Source organism: Astyanax mexicanus, chromosome 19 (assembly GCF_023375975.1).
Source record: "Astyanax mexicanus isolate ESR-SI-001 chromosome 19, AstMex3_surface, whole genome shotgun sequence".
Lineage (NCBI taxonomy): Eukaryota > Metazoa > Chordata > Actinopteri > Characiformes > Acestrorhamphidae > Astyanax > Astyanax mexicanus.
In genome coordinates this window covers 28,133,636-28,153,927 of record NC_064426.1, presented here as the reverse complement: position 1 = coordinate 28,153,927, position 20,292 = coordinate 28,133,636, and the positions used below count along the sequence as shown (strand labels likewise).

The window sequence follows — 20,292 nt, the reverse complement described above, 5'->3', positions numbered from 1 at the left end:
TCTTCCTTTCTTTCTCTCTTTCTCTCTGTATCTTTCAATTTCTTTATCTCTCTATTTGCCTCAAGGCTTTCTGCATAATGTATAGTAATGCTCAGTAATATTGGCCTTCCGGAAAAGATTGGACCGTATAAGGGACGTTTGGAATTATATGAATAGGAGAATGTTCACGCATCCTTCTCTCATACTATAGATTGCTTTTCATTAAAATACAATTTGTTGTTAGCTTTATTTCTCTCACCGGTAACATTAGTGTGTTAGCTAGCTTGTTGCTAAGGTTAGCTAGCTCGTGGCTAAGGTTAGCGTTCTCCCCGATAACATTAGTATTAGTATATCCAACATTAGCTATCCTGCTATTTTTTTTTACTTATGTCTCCTTTTAAGACAATGGTTCTTAATATTAAACCAGTAATAAACAACTCAAATTTTCTTCAGAAACTTTTATTTATGATTTGTTGCTAATACAACCATAATAATTATTGTATTTATAAAATAAAGAGGTATTTTGGTAACCTTTTTGCAACCATTTGCCATGTCACATTGTTTCAACGTGTTTGCAACATTGAAACTACAACTGCTATATTGTTTAAACTACATTTTAGCATTAAATGTCGATCATGTGCCAGCTGGAATATACTGTGTACTAACCTGTCAAATCACTATATTACGATATTACTTTTGTGTTTTTTTTTTACATTTTCTCCCCAATTTACACGGCCAATAAGCCAACCCACTCATTAGGACTCCCCCTATCACTGGTAATGCCCCAACACACCAGGAGGGTGAAGACTAACACATGCCTCCTCCGATACATGTGAAGTCAGCCACCGCAGCAAGCGCCCTCGGAGGAAAGCGCAGCGACTCGGTTCTGATACATCAGCTCACAGACGCCCTGTGCTGATCTACATCACTCTAGGAGTGATGTGGGGAGAGAGCGCCGTCTACCAACCCGGAGGGAGAAGGGCCAATTTTGCTCCCTCTGAGCGCCTGCGACCTCCCGCTCATAGTGGCAGCGCTTTAGTCCGCTAGACCACTCGGCGCCCAATATTAACTAGTTTATAGCATAGGATGTGTTGTACATTTGTTTTGTGGTTGGGAAAATGTGCTCATTTATCACAGGTGTATTTCACTCAGTTCTAAATGATGCACACTATGCATGCTATGGTTGTGACCATTTGTAGAAAATCTGCTAAATTAAAATAAAGTATTTAACAGGTGTATATATGCATGGATGTGCATTGTCTACAAATGTATAAACACCCTTAAGTATGTTTTAGTAATCATTAATGCAAATGAATTTCAAGCCCAAAGAACATTGTGTTAAAGAGGGATGAAAGATAAGAGAGAAGGAGAAGAGGAAAAAAAGTAGAAACTGAATGTTAGGAGGAACATTAGAAAGAGAAAGAGAGCTAGAGGCATAACAGAGAGATGACTGTAAAGTTCGTCTTGTTCTGAAGGAACACATGTTCCTGCAGAGACACTAAATATGACGGAAACTCATAAAGCCACTAGCTAATCCCCCCAGTTCATTTCTAATCTGCACACTGGAGTGACAACAAGCTCCTTCCTCATAGCCCTGCTCAGCTTTCACAAGATTATGAGACAAATATAGCTCCACAGGGCTTTCTCTGAACACTCAGAAACTTCCAGCATGATTACTGGGGTCCTTCTAACTTCTGGATTTCTTTTATTTTAGTGAAAGTAGATTAAACCTGTAATGTTCCTTTACCTTCTACATACAGACACCTGCAGTCACACTTGAGGAGAGCAATACAATATATTTATTATCAACCAATGATTTTATCCAGAAAGAATCAGCTGACAGAAAAAGAAACTTGGTGGGTAGTCGTGCCAGATTGTCATAGATTGATTTAGAACAGCAGTGGGTGATTTTCAGTGACGAGTCCTGCTTTTCTCTTGGTGGAAATGACCAGCGAATACCAGTGCGTGGAGGCACCGTGATCACATGTCCAGAAGGTCTAGGGTAGACCTTAGATTCTCTGCCCGAACTCGGGTCGGGTCAGGCCGAGATTTACCCCCACTTTCCTCGGGCCGTGTTCAATTGAGTCGGGCTCAATAAAATAATCTGTGACGTAGGCGTCTGTTTCTTAATAATATTTGCATTTTATATAAAGATATGGTGTGATAATCACAATATAGGAAAGTAACAAATCAAACTGTGTTTTAAAAAAAGTTGCACAAGTGAACAGTGCACACTCCACTTCTCCGTATTATGCACTTGACTTATAATGTTGGGTTTAAATCAAGCTCAGACTTAAAATGAGTTTTGAGTTTATGGGGCGGGTCGGTTCAGGCTCGGGCAGAACGTGCACAGGCTCAGGCCAGGTCCGGCTGGATATTTTGGGTCCGATCTAAGCTCTAGTCTATGGTCATGGTCATGGGTACAGTTTCATAGGATTCCAGATAATTTATTTATTTATTTTATTTTTTTATTACATTACATTACATTTGGCAGACGCTTTTGTCCAAAGCGACTTACAATAGTCAAGTACAAAAGTAATAGAAGTTTAAAGGTAAAACATCTTTAGATAGGGCTTAAAGGAGGTCGAAGGGAAATAAAGGGATAGAGGAGTGAAGGAGGGGAAGAAGGAAATGAGGTTAGAAGTAGTTAGTGTGTTTTAGGTGTTAGGAGAGCTAGTGCTCTTTGAAGAGCTCTGTCTTCAGGAGTTTCTTAAAGATAGTGAGAGATTCTTCTGATCTGGTAGTGGAAGGTAGTTTGTTCCACCATTGGGGAACTCTGTATGAGAACAGTCTGGATTGCTTTGTGTGAGTGTTTGTTTGGTAAAGCGAGGCGACGTTCATTGGAGGAGCGCAGCGGCCGGGAGGTAGCGTAAGCCTTCAGGAGTGAGTGCAGGTAGGAAGGAGCTGTTCTGTCATCAGCTTGTAGGCGATTGTAAGAGCTTTGAATTTGATGCGAGCATCAACTGGTAGCCAATGGAGCTCAATGAGCAGTGGGGTGACATGTGCCCGTTTTGGCTGGTTGAAGACCAGACGTGCTGCTGCATTCTGGATCATTTGGAGTGGTTTTACTACACAGGCCGAGAGGCCAGTTAGCAGTTTGAGGCACTCTCACAGCTTAAAGTTACATTAATAAGGTCCTGCAACCAGTGGCTCTACCTTTTCTGAACACAAACTCTAATACACTTTTCCAACAGGGCAATGCTCATCCACATACTGCTGCTCTCATTTAAGAGATTTCCTTGAAAACACTGATTCTAAACCATGGCCAGAGACATTGCCAGGTTTATCCCTGATTTAAAATGTGTGGAATGCTATACGCTTTATTCACCTACGTCACCATCGTCTGTCAAAAGGAGGTTGTGAGGTTGACGAAGTAACGATAGACCGCTGAGTACTAGCAATGCTGCCTCACTGCTTCACTCTCAAATACTCTTCTTCTTCAAAAAAAGAAATCTTACAAAGGTCAAACCTTCCATAGTTTCCCAAAATACCCTGTACTTTACCATGAACAGATTCACAAACTTAGCAGAGATCGCCATTTCAATTTAAGACTAGCCATATTTATATTACCCAGCCAGCCAATCTAGCCAGATGAATGTTAGCAGAGAGACAGCAAGCTAGCTTGCCAAACCTGGTTCTCCGGCTATGACTTCATTAACCCTGAACTGGTTGTTTTCTCGATTTAACATCAAAACGACTAAAGGGGGCTAACGTTAGTCAAGCCGTAGCTCTTTAGAGTAGCCTGCTTAGCTAGCTAGCAAGTTGATATCCTACTGCGGGGAGCCTGGTCGTACAGGATTGAACACTTGCATGCTTAGCTGGAGTGTATTTAGCATTTAACGGTCGTGTTAACATTAATTGTATGTCTGATTTGATATTACACTTTACATATTACTTTAAAAGGGTGTTTCTTTAAGAAACTGGTTGTAATGCGAGAGTTGAAGAAGGATGCTGTATATTGTTGCTGTTGACTTATGTCTTCCTCTCAATAGCATTTTAATCCAAAACCTCTGGGTGCAACTATTTCTTTGATGATGAGTGTTTTTGGTTTATGTAGTTGTGCTGATGATAAGCAGCAGTATAACATACTCCTATGTGAAAGCATCACAGGCTGGTACTACCACATACTACCTGTCTACCCTCTGTGTCTGTCTGTTCTATTTCTATTCGCATCCTTCACTTTTGCTTATCCAGCTGAACACCAGAGTCAACCAAGGAGAGCCCTCTCTCTCTCTCTCTCTCTCTCTCTCCCTCTCTCTCTCTCTGTCCTCTGTGAACGAGCTGCCGTAAGGCTAAAACCATTAGTCAGCCCCCCTGCCAGCTCAGATGCTCAGGAGAGTGTGTGGGCAGAGACAGCTCTCCATCAGTACCGTAGTTTTCAGCAAAATAGGATTCTAGAAATGGGTCCTTGTTGTCTTCAGATGCAGGTGCTGATTTTCACATAAAGGACCGACCAGAGATTTGTATGTTTTTAAGTTAGCTTAAAAGTCAACTAACTGTTCTTCGTAATCGTATTATTATTCTATTCACGTATTTTAAACGCTATTCTTCCCACAGCTTTTGATGTGGAAATGCTGAATTTTGCAGGATGGAAGAGATTGTACTGAATTACATTGCTTGTGCTTTTTGGAATGATAAGGTTTTCGTAAAACAGATGTTTTTATTAGTTTTTAGGGCCACTTTTGGAGGGGAGAGCACAGCGGGAAATCGATCTCCCCACAGCAACCACCTAGAAACACCACAGCAACCACCTAGCAGCACCACAGCAACCACCTAACTGTATTGAATTACGTTTCTTGTGCTTTCTGGAGGGATTCGTGGTAAGGTTTTCGTAAAACTGATCATTTAAGTACTTTTTAGAACCACTTTTGGGGGGAGTGGGATTTTCCTCTAGAGAGCGGGAAATCCCCCTCCCCACAGCAACCACCTAGAAACACCACAGCAACCACCTAGCAGCAGTACGGCAACCACCTAGCAGCACCACAGTAACCACCTAGCAGCACCACAACAACCACCTAGCAGCACCACAGCAACCACCTAGCAGCACCACAGCAACCACCTAACTGTATTGAATTACGCTTGTTTGTGCTTGCTTGTGCTTTTTGGAGTGATACTGGTAAAGTTTTCGTAAAACAGATGTTTTTATTCGTTTTTAGGGCCACTTTTGGAGGGGAGAGGGATTTCCCCTGCAGAGCGGGAAATCCCCCTCCCCACAGCAACCACCTAGCAACACCACAGCAACCACCTAGCAACACCACAGCAACCACCTAGCAACAACTAACAACTGTACTGAATTATGTTGCTTGTGCTTTTTGGAGCAATATGTGGTACGGATTTTGTAAAACTGATCATTTAAGTCGTTTTTAGATTTTTCCCTAGAAAGCGGGAACTCCCCCTCCCCACAGCAACCACCTAGCAACACCACAACAACCACCTAACTATACTGAATTATGTTGCATAATACACGGTAGGGTTTTCGTACAATGGACGTTTTTAGGTTTTTTAAAACATTTTCTGGAAATTTCTGGACATACATACAAATGGTCAGAAATTTCTGTTAAGAGCAGAAATTCTCGGTGAAGTACTGTATTTATGCGCTCTTATCTGGGGTGCTGTTAACTTGTGGTTTCTGAGGCTGGTAACTCTGATGAACTTATCCTGTACAACAAAGGAAACCCTTGCATTTCCTTTTCTGAGGCGGTCCTGATGAGTGCCCGTTCCATCATAACGTTTTTTGATGGACTTTACAACTGGATTTTAAATTCTTGAAATTTTTCGGATTAACTGATTGGATTAACTGAAGGGATTCTTTTTAAGGGTTCTTCAGTAAAGGCATATAAAATTAGACATAATGCCTAACTATAGAGGTATAACCATAATGTAAGCTTTAATAGCTTTAATTGTTCTCTCTCTGGTAAACTGGTACTGAATAGGATTTTTTTAAATAGAACCTAATTAAAATAGAAACTCAAATAGAGGGTTCCACTATTGTTACATATCAAAGAACCACTTTTCAGTACCACATAGAACTTTTTTTTAATATAAAAGATTGTTCACTGTGTACTGTTATGCTGAAAGGAACACTGAAAGGATTTTTTCATTCTGGTTTTGACCTGTTTTATAACTCTAATCATGGATTAGATTTACTTTCATTAACTGTGCCTGTCTAAGCCTTAAACCACAGCCACTCTGGACCCTGGACATTGGCTAGATTAGCTCTAATAATCTAGCAAACTGCACCCTGATTCCCTCCTAATGCTTCATATTAACAGTCGTCTGTTGTATCTTCTGTAGCCGTACTCCTGGATTACATGAAGAAGATGACCAATAAAGCTGTGAGACCCAGGCCTACGGTCACCACAGCCCATTATCAGCCTGACTGTAGCTTTAGATGCAGCACATGGAGACGCAGCCCTGACCTGGGTCAGCTCTAAAACCTGCAGTCATGGAGGACAGTGAGCTCATTTTCTCCCTGGACCATGACGAGGAGGGTCCCACCGTCTCCTTCTCCAAGGAGAGACCTCGCAGCCGAGGGGACGGCCGGCCAGCTCTTCGCTCCTCTGCCTTCAACTTCCCCATCTCCTCCTCCACCCCCAGCTCTCTGGGCGAGCTGTCGGCCTCCGCCCCCGGCACCATCGTCCACGGTCCTTCTACATCTAGCAGCATCATCAAGTCCTCGTCATCTTCCTCTGATATGGAGTCAAAAGGTACAGTAACTAAGGAGGGATCGCATATTAGGGATGTGCCATATTGTATTATATCATATCATACACAATAATATTGTTAATCATTTTTAAAACAATTAAAAATAAAAATGTATTTTATGATAATAGAGTTTTTCTTAATTATAGTCTTAAAATCAGCATTTTATATTTGTTTTCATGCTTACTATGAATCTTTAAGAGTATTTTTTGTATAATTGTTTATGTTTGCACAGCTTATATGCATGGATTTAACATTCTGCCCTTTTATTTTTGTATGTTACATTAATATTATTTAATACAAAATAAATAGATATTTAAGGCAATATATTGTGCATTGAAAAATGTGTACCTGTTCACCTACTACATTGAATTTTATCCCTTTATCCCAAAAGATCCCATTAATTTGTTTTACAAGCATCTTATACTACTGTAAAAAAAAATCACAGCAAGTTCATAACCTTAGCAACCAGCACCTAGCAACAGCTTAGCAACCGCCTATCAAACATGTCAATCATATCAAGCAATCCTAGCAATCACATGGGATACCATACTGACCATCTAGCACCAACTAAGCAACCACTTTGCAACCACCTGAAATACCGTAGCAATCACCTATAGAAACCACCAGCAAGAAAACGCTCAGTAACACCGTAGCAGCCACCTTGCAATGCCATAGAAGCATCATAGCAACTTATATCTAAGATATCATAGAAACCTCCTGTCATACCATAGAGATATCACAACATCATAGCAACCCTTTGGCAATGCCATAGCAACTGTGTGGTGTACCATACCACTGGTGAGTAACCAACCTGAGTAACCAACCTGAGTAACCAACCTGTTTTGAGGTTTTTAAGAAACTTTATTTACAACTTACAAAATACATAGCTACAATCATACAATAATTAGGCATTGCAAATCATCATATTTACAATATATTATTTAAATAACATATAGACTAATATATCTTCATATCTACATACATATACCTACATACATATATTTATAAATGTATTTACTATGTAAATTACACTTTTCTGCCTTTCAAATCTTTGTTTTTGTTTTAATTTAATTAAGCATTGTTTTACCACTTTTTGTGCTTGATATAAAAACATTTTCATTGGCAATTTTACATCTCGTTTTCCAAATTTGATATCCAGAAAGTAATTCTTTTATTAGAGGACTTTTTGCTGTTACAATTACCGTATATTACCTGCTTCCTTGGGGCTTCGATTTCAAGTCGTTTTATCGTTCGCTTTATCCAGTCCAGATTTCCTTCAGGTATTTTACCCCTTAAAAGTTATCAATAGGGAGGTGCAATCCCTTGCAGTTCAACAAATTCCCATTTCAGTCACAGCTGTAGTTTTGAGGCATTTTTAACGGGTTGTTCTGATCTATTACTGAAGTATGTACTCTTTCCACTACAGTACTGTGGAGCTAAACTGATTTATACTTCATTAACAGAGACCGCCTCGCTAAGGCCCAAGCCCCTGCTCAGCATTGTAAAGTCCCTCTCCACTGAGATAACCCGCCGGGAACCCGAGGTCTACCTCACCAGGTCGGATTCCAAGCTCCACCTGCAGCCCTGGAAGCAGGCACCAAAACTCCGGGATGAGTACGAGGGAGAACCCGGCGGGCTTCTGCTGGCGGAGCTGGAGGACACTCGCCGCAAGTTTTCCGAGGCCATGCAGGAGCCACTCAGCCGCCTCAGCAAGATCATGGGCGAAGAGGGAGGCGGCAGCCCCAAGACTCAGAGCATCAGGGCATCAGCTGGGGATTCACCTGCTGGAGGAGGGTCCCCTGCATCTGCTCGGGTTGAGGACAGCAGGTCCGCGCAGGCCGTGTGCGAGACTCCGTTGAGGAAGCCGAGGAAAGGTCCTTTTCTGGGCCATTCGTCTGAACTGTGCAGCAGATTGGGCAGTGAAGGCAGCCGTTACGAGATCCGCACCTACGGTGATGTCATGCAGGTGTTGGAGATCAAAGGACGCTCAGGACCAGGGTTTAAAGACCTGCGGTTGAGGGATGTCAAACCAACGTCTTCAAACCCAGGAAGATGGCTGGTGTGTGTAAGTCTGCTGGCCTACGGCTTCTTTGTGCTTCCGTTGTCATCTTACCTGACTGGACTACTGCTGGGAATGGCCTGCGGTTTCATGATGGGGTTAGCAGTGGTGCTAATGCTGGCACTGCGGCGACCATCCATCGCCCACAAGAAGCCAGCCACCTCCCCTGACGACAGCCTGCCGACAGACTCCTTCAGCAGGGCACAGAGAGAGCCAGGAACGTTGCAGGTCAGTCTAGACCTTCCTTTTTCTTACGTCTTTAAGTTATTGCACCTTTCATACCATGCAACCTTTGTTGGTCAACAACATTGAGTCACAAATTACACAATCATTCCAACAGGACGAACAGAACACACAACACAAGTCTGTCTGTTCTCCAAAATCACATTTTGTCAGGAAAGACACAGAAGAACGAGACAAAACATGATATCAGTTTGTTTTTCTTACAAATTGAACATCTATAGACAGATTAGTTTCTCAGGGGGTCCTCGGGTAACTTTCTCTTTGAAAAGAGTATAGGGAATCCTCTGTAATTTTATTCCCGTCCGGAATGACCATGTGTGTGTTTTTCTCAGACACCCTCTGAGAAAATTACAGGCTGAATTACCTACTGGTTTTTTTTCACTGAACTCTGTGGTCCTCCAGTACATTTAGTCCCGTCCGGACGCACATCTCTGAGTTTCGGCACCTCGCGTTTAATAATATCGCTATTTTTCCACTGCCACGCACCGTAATTACACTCTGGACGTGAGTTTCCTTAGAGATCCACGTAATCACAACAGTGAGTGGAAATGGAGGAGCTACTGAACCAATTACTCACATCACAACGTGATGTCATGTGACTCACTGATCCTCCTGTTTTTTTTTACAATTGCAGTCCGAATGCAGGAGTTTTATCACTGAGTAGAAGTGTGTAATATTTTTACAGACGTCCCCCTGAAAAACTAATCCCATCCGGATGGGGATTATGCTGTAATTTGTAGCAGTTGCCAAATGGTCCAGATATAAAACCTGCCAGATATTTGTCAGGGGTATGAGGTACTTGGATTGTGTCTTTATTAATCTACCTTTCACACATAGTAATTGAGGCAACATAGAGTGAATGATGAATCACCTTTTTTTTTTTGCCAATCCACAGAAATAGTTGAATAGACTGGAACATTAGACCTACATTTTGTACAGTGTGAACAGTAAATTTATGGCTATACACTCTAAGACCTTACAATCATTGCCTATTGGGTCTATACACTGACCTGCTAAATCTCATGGAAAATGAACTTGTGGGATATGGCTGTGTGGCCCCATGCATTAAATTGGATGTGATTTCTGCTGGAGTCACTTGTCTTATTTTTTTTTTTGCATGGACATTTCTAGCCAGATGTCACCAGTCACAATCATTACCACCCACTGCACTGTGCTGTCCACTGTGGGTGGTAATGATCGCGACCCGCAGCATCTGGCATCTGGTCACTTGTCTTATTTTTTTTTTTAATGGACAGTACTAGCCAGATGCTGCGGCTCGCAATCATTACCACCCACAGTGGACAGCACAGTGCAGTGGGTGGTAATGCATTCTAGTAATCTTAAGTATTTGCACAGCTAATGAAATGGAATGTCTCTATATTGAATTCTGGCGTTGTTTATTAACATAATGGGCATGAACCCCCCATCCCTAACTTACTTACTATATTAGTGTGTAGTCTTGTGTGCACGGACGACAGTCCCTAGTTTATTGGAAATAAATTAAATTAATTAAAAACATAACAGCAGGAGCCAATAGAAAATGAATGCACTTATTGTGTAAAGTATAAAAAGTGTTGAAATGTAACCTCACAACCTCAAAACTGCACTCACAAGATAAAACCTCACAACTTATACAGGTCTAGGCATTCCTGTTGTGTTTACTTTTATCCCTTGACTTTTCACATGCCATTTTTTAAATAATTGAACACTTTTGCAACTGTGTAAGTGCGCTAAAGAACCCACATACAATATGTTTATGTCTTATTGCTCACACTGTATATTACCTTTATTATCTCAGTTATTCTAATGCAGTATTTACATTTCTTCACTCTCTCTTTCTCTCTTTCTTACCCACACACGCTCTAGCCTCTGTGCTGGGGCAGATGTTAGTGGTTAAAGGTGATTAATACAACGCTCCCTGAGCGATCCCGCCAATGCGAAGCGTTCAGCTCACATCTGTTCAGTATCATTATTCAGCCCTCCAGACAATTCTTCATCTGTTTAAGCTTCATTTAGCCAGACGTCGGGGGAGCTACCGTGCTGTAAACACATCCCAATTACTGCGTCAGAACAGAAAAAGAGCCCCTTAATCAATTTTACTTTGTTTTCACAATATTCTTGTTCTCAGACACTTTTACTGTAGTTCCACACAGGATCTCTGATGATAAGCTGCTTTATTTTGGTGCCAGCTCCCAGCATGTCACCAGCATGGTCTCTATGGGAGCAGGTGCTGCTGATAGTGTGAACCCCACTAAGAAAACCTGAGAATAGATATTTCACACAGAGAGAGAGAAAGAGAGAGATAATGTCATGGAGAAAAGCCTGTAGGCTCAGTTGGAAACAGTGGGCCATCTTGCAGTTGAGAAAACATAAAACTTAAAAGAGTCTATGATCACATTCTGTGCTATATCTGTTTAATATTAATGTTTATTGCATTTAAATCATTGTAGTGTTTTGCATTATTAGGGAAATACTAGGGAACACCCATACCTGCATAGTGACAAACTGATACTTATGGCAATATAGTGTATGAAATAAAACTTTAAATCTGGTAATTATGGTTGTGCATTGCAAATACAGCTCTGGAAAAGAAAATAGAGACCAATTTAGTTTATGAATCAGTTTAACTGATTTTGCTATTTTTAGGTATATGTTTGAGTAAAATGAACATTGTTGTTTTATTGTTGTTATTTATTAAAGACAGACAACGGGGGAAGGTGCAAAGACCGGATATACATAGACAAAAGGGTACTATATATACTAACACAAAACAATGAACACCTGGGGAGACAGGTAACGAGGGGCGGAGCTACAAATTACAGACACGTGACGGAAAATTACTGAGACACACACTAGGAAACGCTGAAACACACGGGAACAGAGCGAGGCCGTGACAAATAGGGAGCTGGAATCCTTTTGTATATTCTGCAAATTCCCAGTTCAGTCACAGATATAGTTTTGAGGCAAACTGGACACCTTTAATGTATATTTAAAAATAGGTTTTAAATGAGTGTCTACATTTTCTTTGATGAACTGTCATACAAACAGGCTAACACACATTAAAGCATCCATGCATCTCTTTTTGACTGCAAGTGTCGCGTCCTTGCCCTGTTTCCTGTCTGTTCTCATGTCTCTGTGTGTTATCCCCACGTGACTCGTGCTCCTCTGTGTCTCTTCCCCAGTACTTTTCCACCTGTGTTCATTTGTAGCTCCGCCCCCTAACCCCAGGTGTTTCCACTTCCTGTGTGTGATATATAGTCCTCCTGTGTCAGTGTTTGCTTGTCGGTCTTTGCACCTTCTCCTGTTGTTTTTCTTAACTCGGTTTCTCTTGTTTATTTCTGCGCTCCTTAGTTCCCTGCTTTGTGTTTATCTTTGTTTATCTTTGTTATTTTCTAGTTCCCTGTTTATTTCCATGTATATATCCCTGCCCTGTTTAGTTTTGTTTTATTTCTGTTCCTCGTTTTTTGTTTCTTTGTTTATTACTCCTGGTTTGTTTATGTTATTTTTATCTCTCGTTTGTTTATTGTTTATTTCTTTTGTTTATTATTTTGTTATCATTACCCCTCATTTGTTTTGGTTTGCTCTATTTGTTTCTTTGTTATTTATTTAATAAATTTCCCCTTACCTGCATTAACGTCCGCCTCCACGTCTTCCTGCCTGGCCTCCCTTACAGCAAGGGGATGCATTTTGTATCTTTTGTATACTGTCTAGTTTGTCTGTAAACATGGTTTATTATTTTTTCTTAGTTAAATTTGGGCCTTTTTGGAAAGACCTCACATCAAACTAAAGATTTCTTATCAAAATAATTGGGTGAGATCTCAACACAACAAATAATGTGAGAAACCTTAAATGAAATAAAAAATTTAATTTAATTTGACTTAATCTGTGCTCTGCACACATTTGCACATTTTACTAACTCAGTGTGTTTGTGCTGTGCCACAGGGCTGGATGAATGAGATGCACTCCTATGATCCGGAAACCTTCCAGCCCTCAATGTGCCACTCTGTCTACGCCACCCTGGAGGGCTGCCACCTGCGCCTGGCGTACCCGCGCTCCAACGCCCCGCGCCGGGCCAGCGCACACGAACCCGCCTATGACACCACGTTTGTGCGGTCGCGCTGTTTCCGGCTCAACAACAGCAAGGTCAGATTAAACATGTATAAACCTGTTCTTCATATTTCATACACTGTAAACCTCAGATAAGGGTATGATACTGTAAATTTTACAGTTTAAATACATGGGCAGCTTTACTATAGAACGATTGCCGAATATTACAGTTATCATTTGTGTTTGTATCCAGAGAAGACCTACAGTATTTTTGTGCTCATAAAATGATAATCTGCTTCATTAGAAACACTTTCTCTGTAATATCTGTTTAAAATAACATGGGGATACAAATTATTTAAGATCTTTTAATAAATGAAGACTAAGTGTCCACTCAGCATCAAAAAAATAGGTGCATCCAGAAGGAATCAAACAACAGGATTAAAACTAAAGTAGACCAGAGTTCCTGACCAACTATACAGCTCTGGATAAAATTAAAAGCTCACTTAAAAATGATGAGTTTCTTTGATTTTACTAAATTAAAAACCTCTGGAATATAATCAAGAGGAAGGTGGATGATCACAAGCCATCAAACCGAGCTGAACTGCTTGAATTTTTGCACCAGGAATATAAGGCATAAAGTTTTCCAAAAGCAGTGTGTAAGACTGGTGGAGGTGAACATGCCAAGATGCATAAAAACTGTTTTAACTGTGATTAAAAGCCAGGGTTATTCCACCAAATATTGATTTCTGATCTCTTAAAACTTTATGAATATGAACTTGTTTTCTTTGCATTCTTTGATGTCTTAAAGCTCTGCATCTTTTTTGTTATTTCAGACATTTCTCATTTTCTGCAAATAAATGCTCTAAATGACAATATTTTATTTGGAATTTGGGAGAAATGTTGTCTGTAGTTTATAGAATAAAACAACAATGTTCATTTTACTCAAATATAAACCTATAAATAGCAAAATCAGAGAAACCGATTCAGAAACTGAAGTGGTCCCTTAATTTTTTCCAGAGCTGTATAAGAAGGGATGTTACATCCATAGCACATGGCCCTCTCTGTGTTCTCCTTGTCTCCACCCTTGTCTTCTGTGCTCTCACGTGTGTCATTTGTAGCTCCTCCCCCTCGTTACTTGTCCCCAGGTGTTTGCTGTTTCCTGTTCTCTTCATTGTATTTATAGCCCTTTTGTTTCTGCGTGTATTTGTCAGTTCTTTTACGTTACCTCGTCAGTTCAGGTTGCGGGTGTTTCTTTGTTTTTCAGTCTCTGTTTACTCTGTTTGTTTTTTATTAGGTGTTGTTTTATAGATAGTTTTATTTCTTGTTTGTTAATAAAATAATAGCTCTACACGTCTCCTTGCTTCTTTACACCCTAACAGTATTATTGCAGGACACCATTAGGAACCTCTACAAATCCAGACATGCTGAGACTCCTTGCATGTTACCATGCTACCCATGCATTAAACACTACTTCTGTATGTGCAACTCAATAAATATGACCAAGAGTTGTATATTCGTATCAGTCTACATTTTTTATAATTTATTGTTCATTGTAACAATAAATAAATTGCAAGTCCACATCTCCTTCTGGTTGCAAAAATGTTTTTGCTCAGTGTATAACACCAGTTTTTCTGATATTTCCAAATTATAGAATAAGGTTGTTTTCACACTTGCATTTTTTGCCCTTATTGCAGTTTATTGTTTGAGCTTAAGACCTTTTCCACTGCTTCCTCTTTCAACAGGTGTCTCTTCTGCCAGCGGTTTTGGCGAAAAAGAGGGTGTGGAATAGGAAGTATCCTATCTGCATCATGCTGGCTGAGGAAGAAGAGGGTGAAGAGCGAGGAGAGGAGGAGCGGTGGAGTGAGGCGATGGAGGGAGAAGCAGAAGAAGAGAGTGAGAAAACAGAGAAACCCCTGCAGATGGAGAAGGAGGCAGGAGCGACCACCACGCTCTACCTGTTTGGGCGAACAGGAAGAGAGAAGGAGGAGTGGTACCAGCACTTCCTGTTAGCTTCAAAGACTGAGCCACACATCAGCGGCGAAGAGTCAAAGACAGGTGCTGAACTGTTGACGTACTGTATATCTTTATTCATATCTGCAAATATATGCCAGTAGAATGGGCTACATTGAGGCCAGGTTGCAGTGATGGTATAAAGCAGTGGTCGGCAATTAAGTTAAGCTGTGGGCCAGATATTCTTCAAGCCATTTCATGGGGGTATCACAAAAACAAACAAAATCTGTTTTGGAAAATGAAGTGTAATGGGATGGAGTTTCACAGACTAGTAGCTCTCCAGCCCAGAGGGTTGTTAAGCTCAATTGCAGAACAGTTGATCTCAAAGCAGGTAAACCCAAGAAGAAGTAAATAAATAAATAAATAAATAAGCACACCGCTCCTCACGCGGGATCAAACCCTTGTCGTCAGGGTCGCGATCCAATACACTACCACTGCTCCGGCTAGTGAATTGGGACACGGCAGAAAAAAAACGCCCTTGTAAGGAGATAGGGAGCCCAAGAACGGGCGGAAAAAATGAGAACGGGCAGAAACAGAGAGACAGGGGAGGGATGTAAACAAAAGCTTACCAGAGAAGCAATTTATTTATTTATTTATTTTTTCATTATGATTCATTGTAGTTCAAACATCCTCATGGGCCAGATGTTTCATGCCTATTGCCGACCCCAAGTTTAAAGCCTGCAGCACTGAACTTTGGAGCTCTAGACAGATAAATGTCTATCCAATACCTTTGGGATTAGATTCACGTGGTGTTTCTGGTTCCTAATAAAACTATATCTTAAATTTCTGCTGTTTGTTTCTCTGTCTAGAGGTGTGCAGTGCTAAAGGCTCCAGTCGGGGCAGTACTGATGACCTGGCCTCCATGCTGGGTCTGAGGGAGCTGGCCGGTTCAGTCCGAGAGAAGATCCTGCTGGACTACAGCTCCTACATGGCTCGCTTCGTCATGTCCGAGAGCTGCAGCCTGACTCCCAGTCCCACCCACAGCGAACCAGGCAGCCCCACTGACACTCGCAAGGTGAGAGACTAATAATTCATCTGAATTTGGTGACATTATGGATAAAAGCCCAGATCCATAATTCTAAAATGCTCTCTGTGTGGCACTTGATGATGTTTCTCAGATTCCAGGCTGTCAGAGAAATCCAATTTTATCCCTGTTTAACCCAAGACCTGTCATCTAATCCATATTGACAAATAGATATAAAATAGACAAAACAGCAGCTCATATTAAAAAATCAGATAAAGAAAAACCTAGCTCAGCATGAGACTGGATGCTGGGAACCCAGATCTGACAGTCAGGTCAGGACACAGGTTAGACTATGTTCATGTTACAAAACCTCGGTTACCTATACGTTGTTGAAAAAAGTGGCAAAAATTATAACCTGAAAAAATACTTGACTGGAAGTCTGTGTTTCAGATAATGTCATTGTTTGTTTAGTTTCAGTTTTGGCAAAAAAAAAAAATCCCATGTTCGAATCCCGGTCATGCACCTTGCCTTCAGCTGCCAGAGCCCTGAGAGAGCACAATTGGCCTTACTCTCTCTGGGTGAGTACAGTAGAGGGCGCTCTTTCCCCTCATCACTCCAAAGGGTGATGTCGATCAGCACAAGGCGTCTGTGAGCTGATGTATCAGAACCGAGTCGCAGCGCTTTCCTCCAAACAGCTGAATGGGTGGGTCAATTGGCCTAGCTAAATGGGAGAAAATCAATAAAAATGAAATAAATCTTTAAAACACAATTGATAGACAGATTTCTTGTTAAATTATGACTGTGAGTTTTCGTAACTCTCAACATGGCATACAAATACATCAAATACATCAATCAAAAACTAAAAAAGGCAATCATATTCCTGGTTATGCCCTGAAACTAGCGACTAGAAGGGAAGCCCAACTCAATGTGGAGATCTGTGCAAGTGCAGTAGCCACGGTTTCTGTGTAATATTAAAGCAGAAAATCAGATTTTAGTCACTTTAGCTTGGTAATGTGAACTCAGCCTTGAAAACCAAGTCTTGAATACTAGTTTTACTGCATTTAGAAGTATATTAGATCCAGTAAGGTACAGCCAGGCCCTTTATTTTATTAGTATATAGTATATAAATTAAACTAATATACTTTGTTATAAGTTCTAAATGTCTCATTCTAAACCGGTTGGTATGGAACCATTGCAATTTTGTAGAGCTTCTATGAACTTACACAGCAATTTTATGCAACATCAGTCTATTTTTTCATTGTTTTATAAGTTTGACCCTCCAGTTGTCACAAAACTCTGTTGTCTGCAGTTGTCCTGTGATCCGATATCAGGGCAGGGAGAGAGCCGGCCAGCCTGGATCAACGCTCTGATCGGAAGGATCTTCTGGGACTTCCTGCGGGAGAAGTACTGGGCTGACCAGGTGGCCCACAAGATCCAGAAGAAGCTGACCAAGATCAGGGTAGGAGGACAAAAGCCTGAGGCCCATCCAACACAACATATCCAGAATAAGGAAGGGGTTAATCTAGACTAATACAAGGCCAGGACAGCCATGTCAGCTAAAGTGAAGGTCAAATAAATTAGATCAAGCAGAGTAAGAACATTGGCGGACGTCCACTGAAGAATCTGCTTGTGTGATCAATTTCTCCATAGGTTTTATTAAAAATACATAAAGAGTGAGCTCATGACTAGGGATATGTTTCCCGAAACTTTCTTTGCAATAAAATGATTCTTAGTTGGTCGAGCAAGCTTGTTAAGATGTTCTTAATACTAAAATGTTTTTGGGAAAATAACGTTTACCAAATTATTTTATGCACCCCAAGCTGTTATGCACCCCAATCTGTTCTGACAAGGCCTGTCACATTTACAATAATGTGGTTTGGATTATATGTTGTCCCAGAAATAACTGCAATGAACAATATCATTTCCATTTTAAAACCATTGTATTGCACTCATATAATGATAAAAAAATGCATAATAATGCAGTTATTAAAAAAAAAAAATTAGCCATTTATTAATTAGTTAATTTATTTATAGTTAAAGTATCACAAAGAGAACCAAACACAGGTGTAGCTAACACCAACAAGGCAGCATAAATAAACAACATATCAGAGTATTTGAAGCCCAAGGTCATACATAGGAGATCAACAACACAAACCATGGGCAAGGCAGAGAGCAAGGTCCAAAAACAGGCAAACAGGCAAACACCAGAACACAATCTTAACCAGAAGGGCTAAGCTAAATCAGTAGTCACGAAAGGCAGAGAACTTAGAGAGAATGTGAGGTAGAAGGACTGGAGAATAGATTCAATACCAGGCACAGAGAACAGGAAACGAGGGGTATATATACAGGGCAGAACAGGTGAAACAATGAGACTAATTAGTATGAAGGAGAGTTTGTGAGACACAGTGGCATGTGACTGGGAGAATCCGGGGGGAGAAAGCACAGGGGAATTCTGGGAAGTGTAGTTCTTAGCCACTGAATTAGAGTCCAGTTGGACTGGTTTAATTCGTTTAGTAGTAAACATAATTCCTGTTTGTTTAATATCTTATTATCTAGTCTGACTGACCTCAAGTGCAGTCCCAAAGCTCATCAAAAACGGTATGATGAAACTGGCTCTCATCAGGATTGCCAAAACTGAAGTTGCCAGCTTATACAACAAGTTTAAAACACTGCAGTCAAGTCACTTTTTGTGTACAGCTCTGGAAAAATTCAAGAGGCCACAAGAGTTTCTGAATCAATTTCTCTGATTTTGCTATTTATAGGTATAAGTATGAGTAAAATGAACATTGTTGTTTTATTCTATAAACTACAGACAACATTTCTCCCAAATTACTAACAAAAATATTGTCGTTATGAGCATTTATTGGCAGAAAATTAGAAATGGCTAAAATAACCAAAAAGATGCAGAGCTTACAGACCTCAAATAATGCAGAGAAAATAAGTTTAGAAATCAATATTTGGTGGAATAACCCTGGGTTTTGGCATGTTCTTCTCCACCAGTCTTACACACTGCTTTTGGATAACTTTATGCCACTCCTGGTGCAAAAAATCATGATCATCCATCTTCCTCATGATCATATTCCAGAGGATTTAAAATTGGTAAAATTTGGTAAATTCTTTCCAGAGCTGTATGTGTGTGGAGTGGTTATAATTTAGAAAAAGGTAATGAAAAAAATCAGGTATTTTTTAGGTATCGATATCGAATTTATTGAAGTATCATATCGGTACCAATTGTTTTAAAAACGATACCCAGCCCTAGCTATAATGTCAGATAATGGTGCCTTGAGGACACCAGACACCAGTGCTCTGAATACGGTAGTGGAAACAAAGACTTTGAACTGGAATAAGTTTGGATTAAAGTAACAGATATGTGATCCCGAGTCACCAGACGGGATCGGGACATCCCTACTAATAACACCTTTCCTTTACATCTTGTAATAATAGTACCATCCTCCTATTTTATGTAGATTTGTGACATGTGGGTGGCTGGATGCTGTGCAGTAAAAGTACAGGTTGCCAGTGCTAATCAGTGTTTACCAGCTCGCCACAGCTCTCTGTCTCTCTCTCTCTCTCTCTCTCTCTCTCTGTAAACCTATTCCTCATCCCTCGTGTGAAGGTGAAGTATTCTGCAGTGTAATGAAGATTCAGTTTTGCGGGAGCTGTAATGGGAATGAGGTGTTAAGCTGGAGGATGAGATGCTCACCAGACCGTGTATAATGGTCTTATGCTTAGACTTCATTACAGAGCTCATTTTAAATCTCAGTTTTTTTCTGTTATAGAGTCTCCAGCAGAGATATTTAATCTCACTGATTTTATATGAGTGTCACTGAGATTGAGCTTTTTTGTCCTGAGGCAGTTGCCGTACTTCATGAACGAGCTGACGCTGGCTGAGCTGGACATGGGCACCTGCATGCCGCAAGTGCTGAGCACCTCCAAACCTTCAGTGGATCAGAGAGGTGAGCAACACACACACACACACACACACACACAATAGCAAAAGTAGCACATACTGGTACTTTACACACTGTGACAAAAGACTGAAAAGCTCACACTACTCAGAAGAAAATATATGCAATTATTTATTAAAGAAAAAGGGTACCACTTTAAAACAAGACTACCTTTATAAAGGGGTTATAAATGGTTTACAATTAGTTTATTAATCGTTACTAAATAGGTTGTAAATGCCTTAAAAATCATTAATAATCAGTTATAACACATACGTAGAAAGGGCAACGATAACAATATCAGGGTCATTGTTGCCCTTGCTACGTATGTGCTATAACTG

General features: G+C 40.5%; 1 protein-coding gene across 2 annotated transcripts in view; it reads left to right on the top strand.

The window, feature by feature from the left end:
• The window catches only part of LOC103042457 (testis expressed 2, like), a 34,326-nt gene that overhangs the window by 5,464 nt on the left and 8,570 nt on the right, over positions 1–20,292 (top strand). For both annotated transcript variants that reach the window (XM_022667033.2, XM_022667034.2), the window contains exons 2-8: positions 6,274–6,686; positions 8,148–8,971; positions 12,929–13,129; positions 14,776–15,088; positions 15,853–16,058; positions 17,317–17,466; positions 19,864–19,963. In XM_022667033.2, the coding sequence (XP_022522754.2) occupies positions 6,425–6,686; positions 8,148–8,971; positions 12,929–13,129; positions 14,776–15,088; positions 15,853–16,058; positions 17,317–17,466; positions 19,864–19,963 (2,056 nt within the window). In that variant the 5' untranslated portion in view covers positions 6,274–6,424. The remainder of the gene's footprint in view (positions 1–6,273; positions 6,687–8,147; positions 8,972–12,928; positions 13,130–14,775; positions 15,089–15,852; positions 16,059–17,316; positions 17,467–19,863; positions 19,964–20,292) is intronic.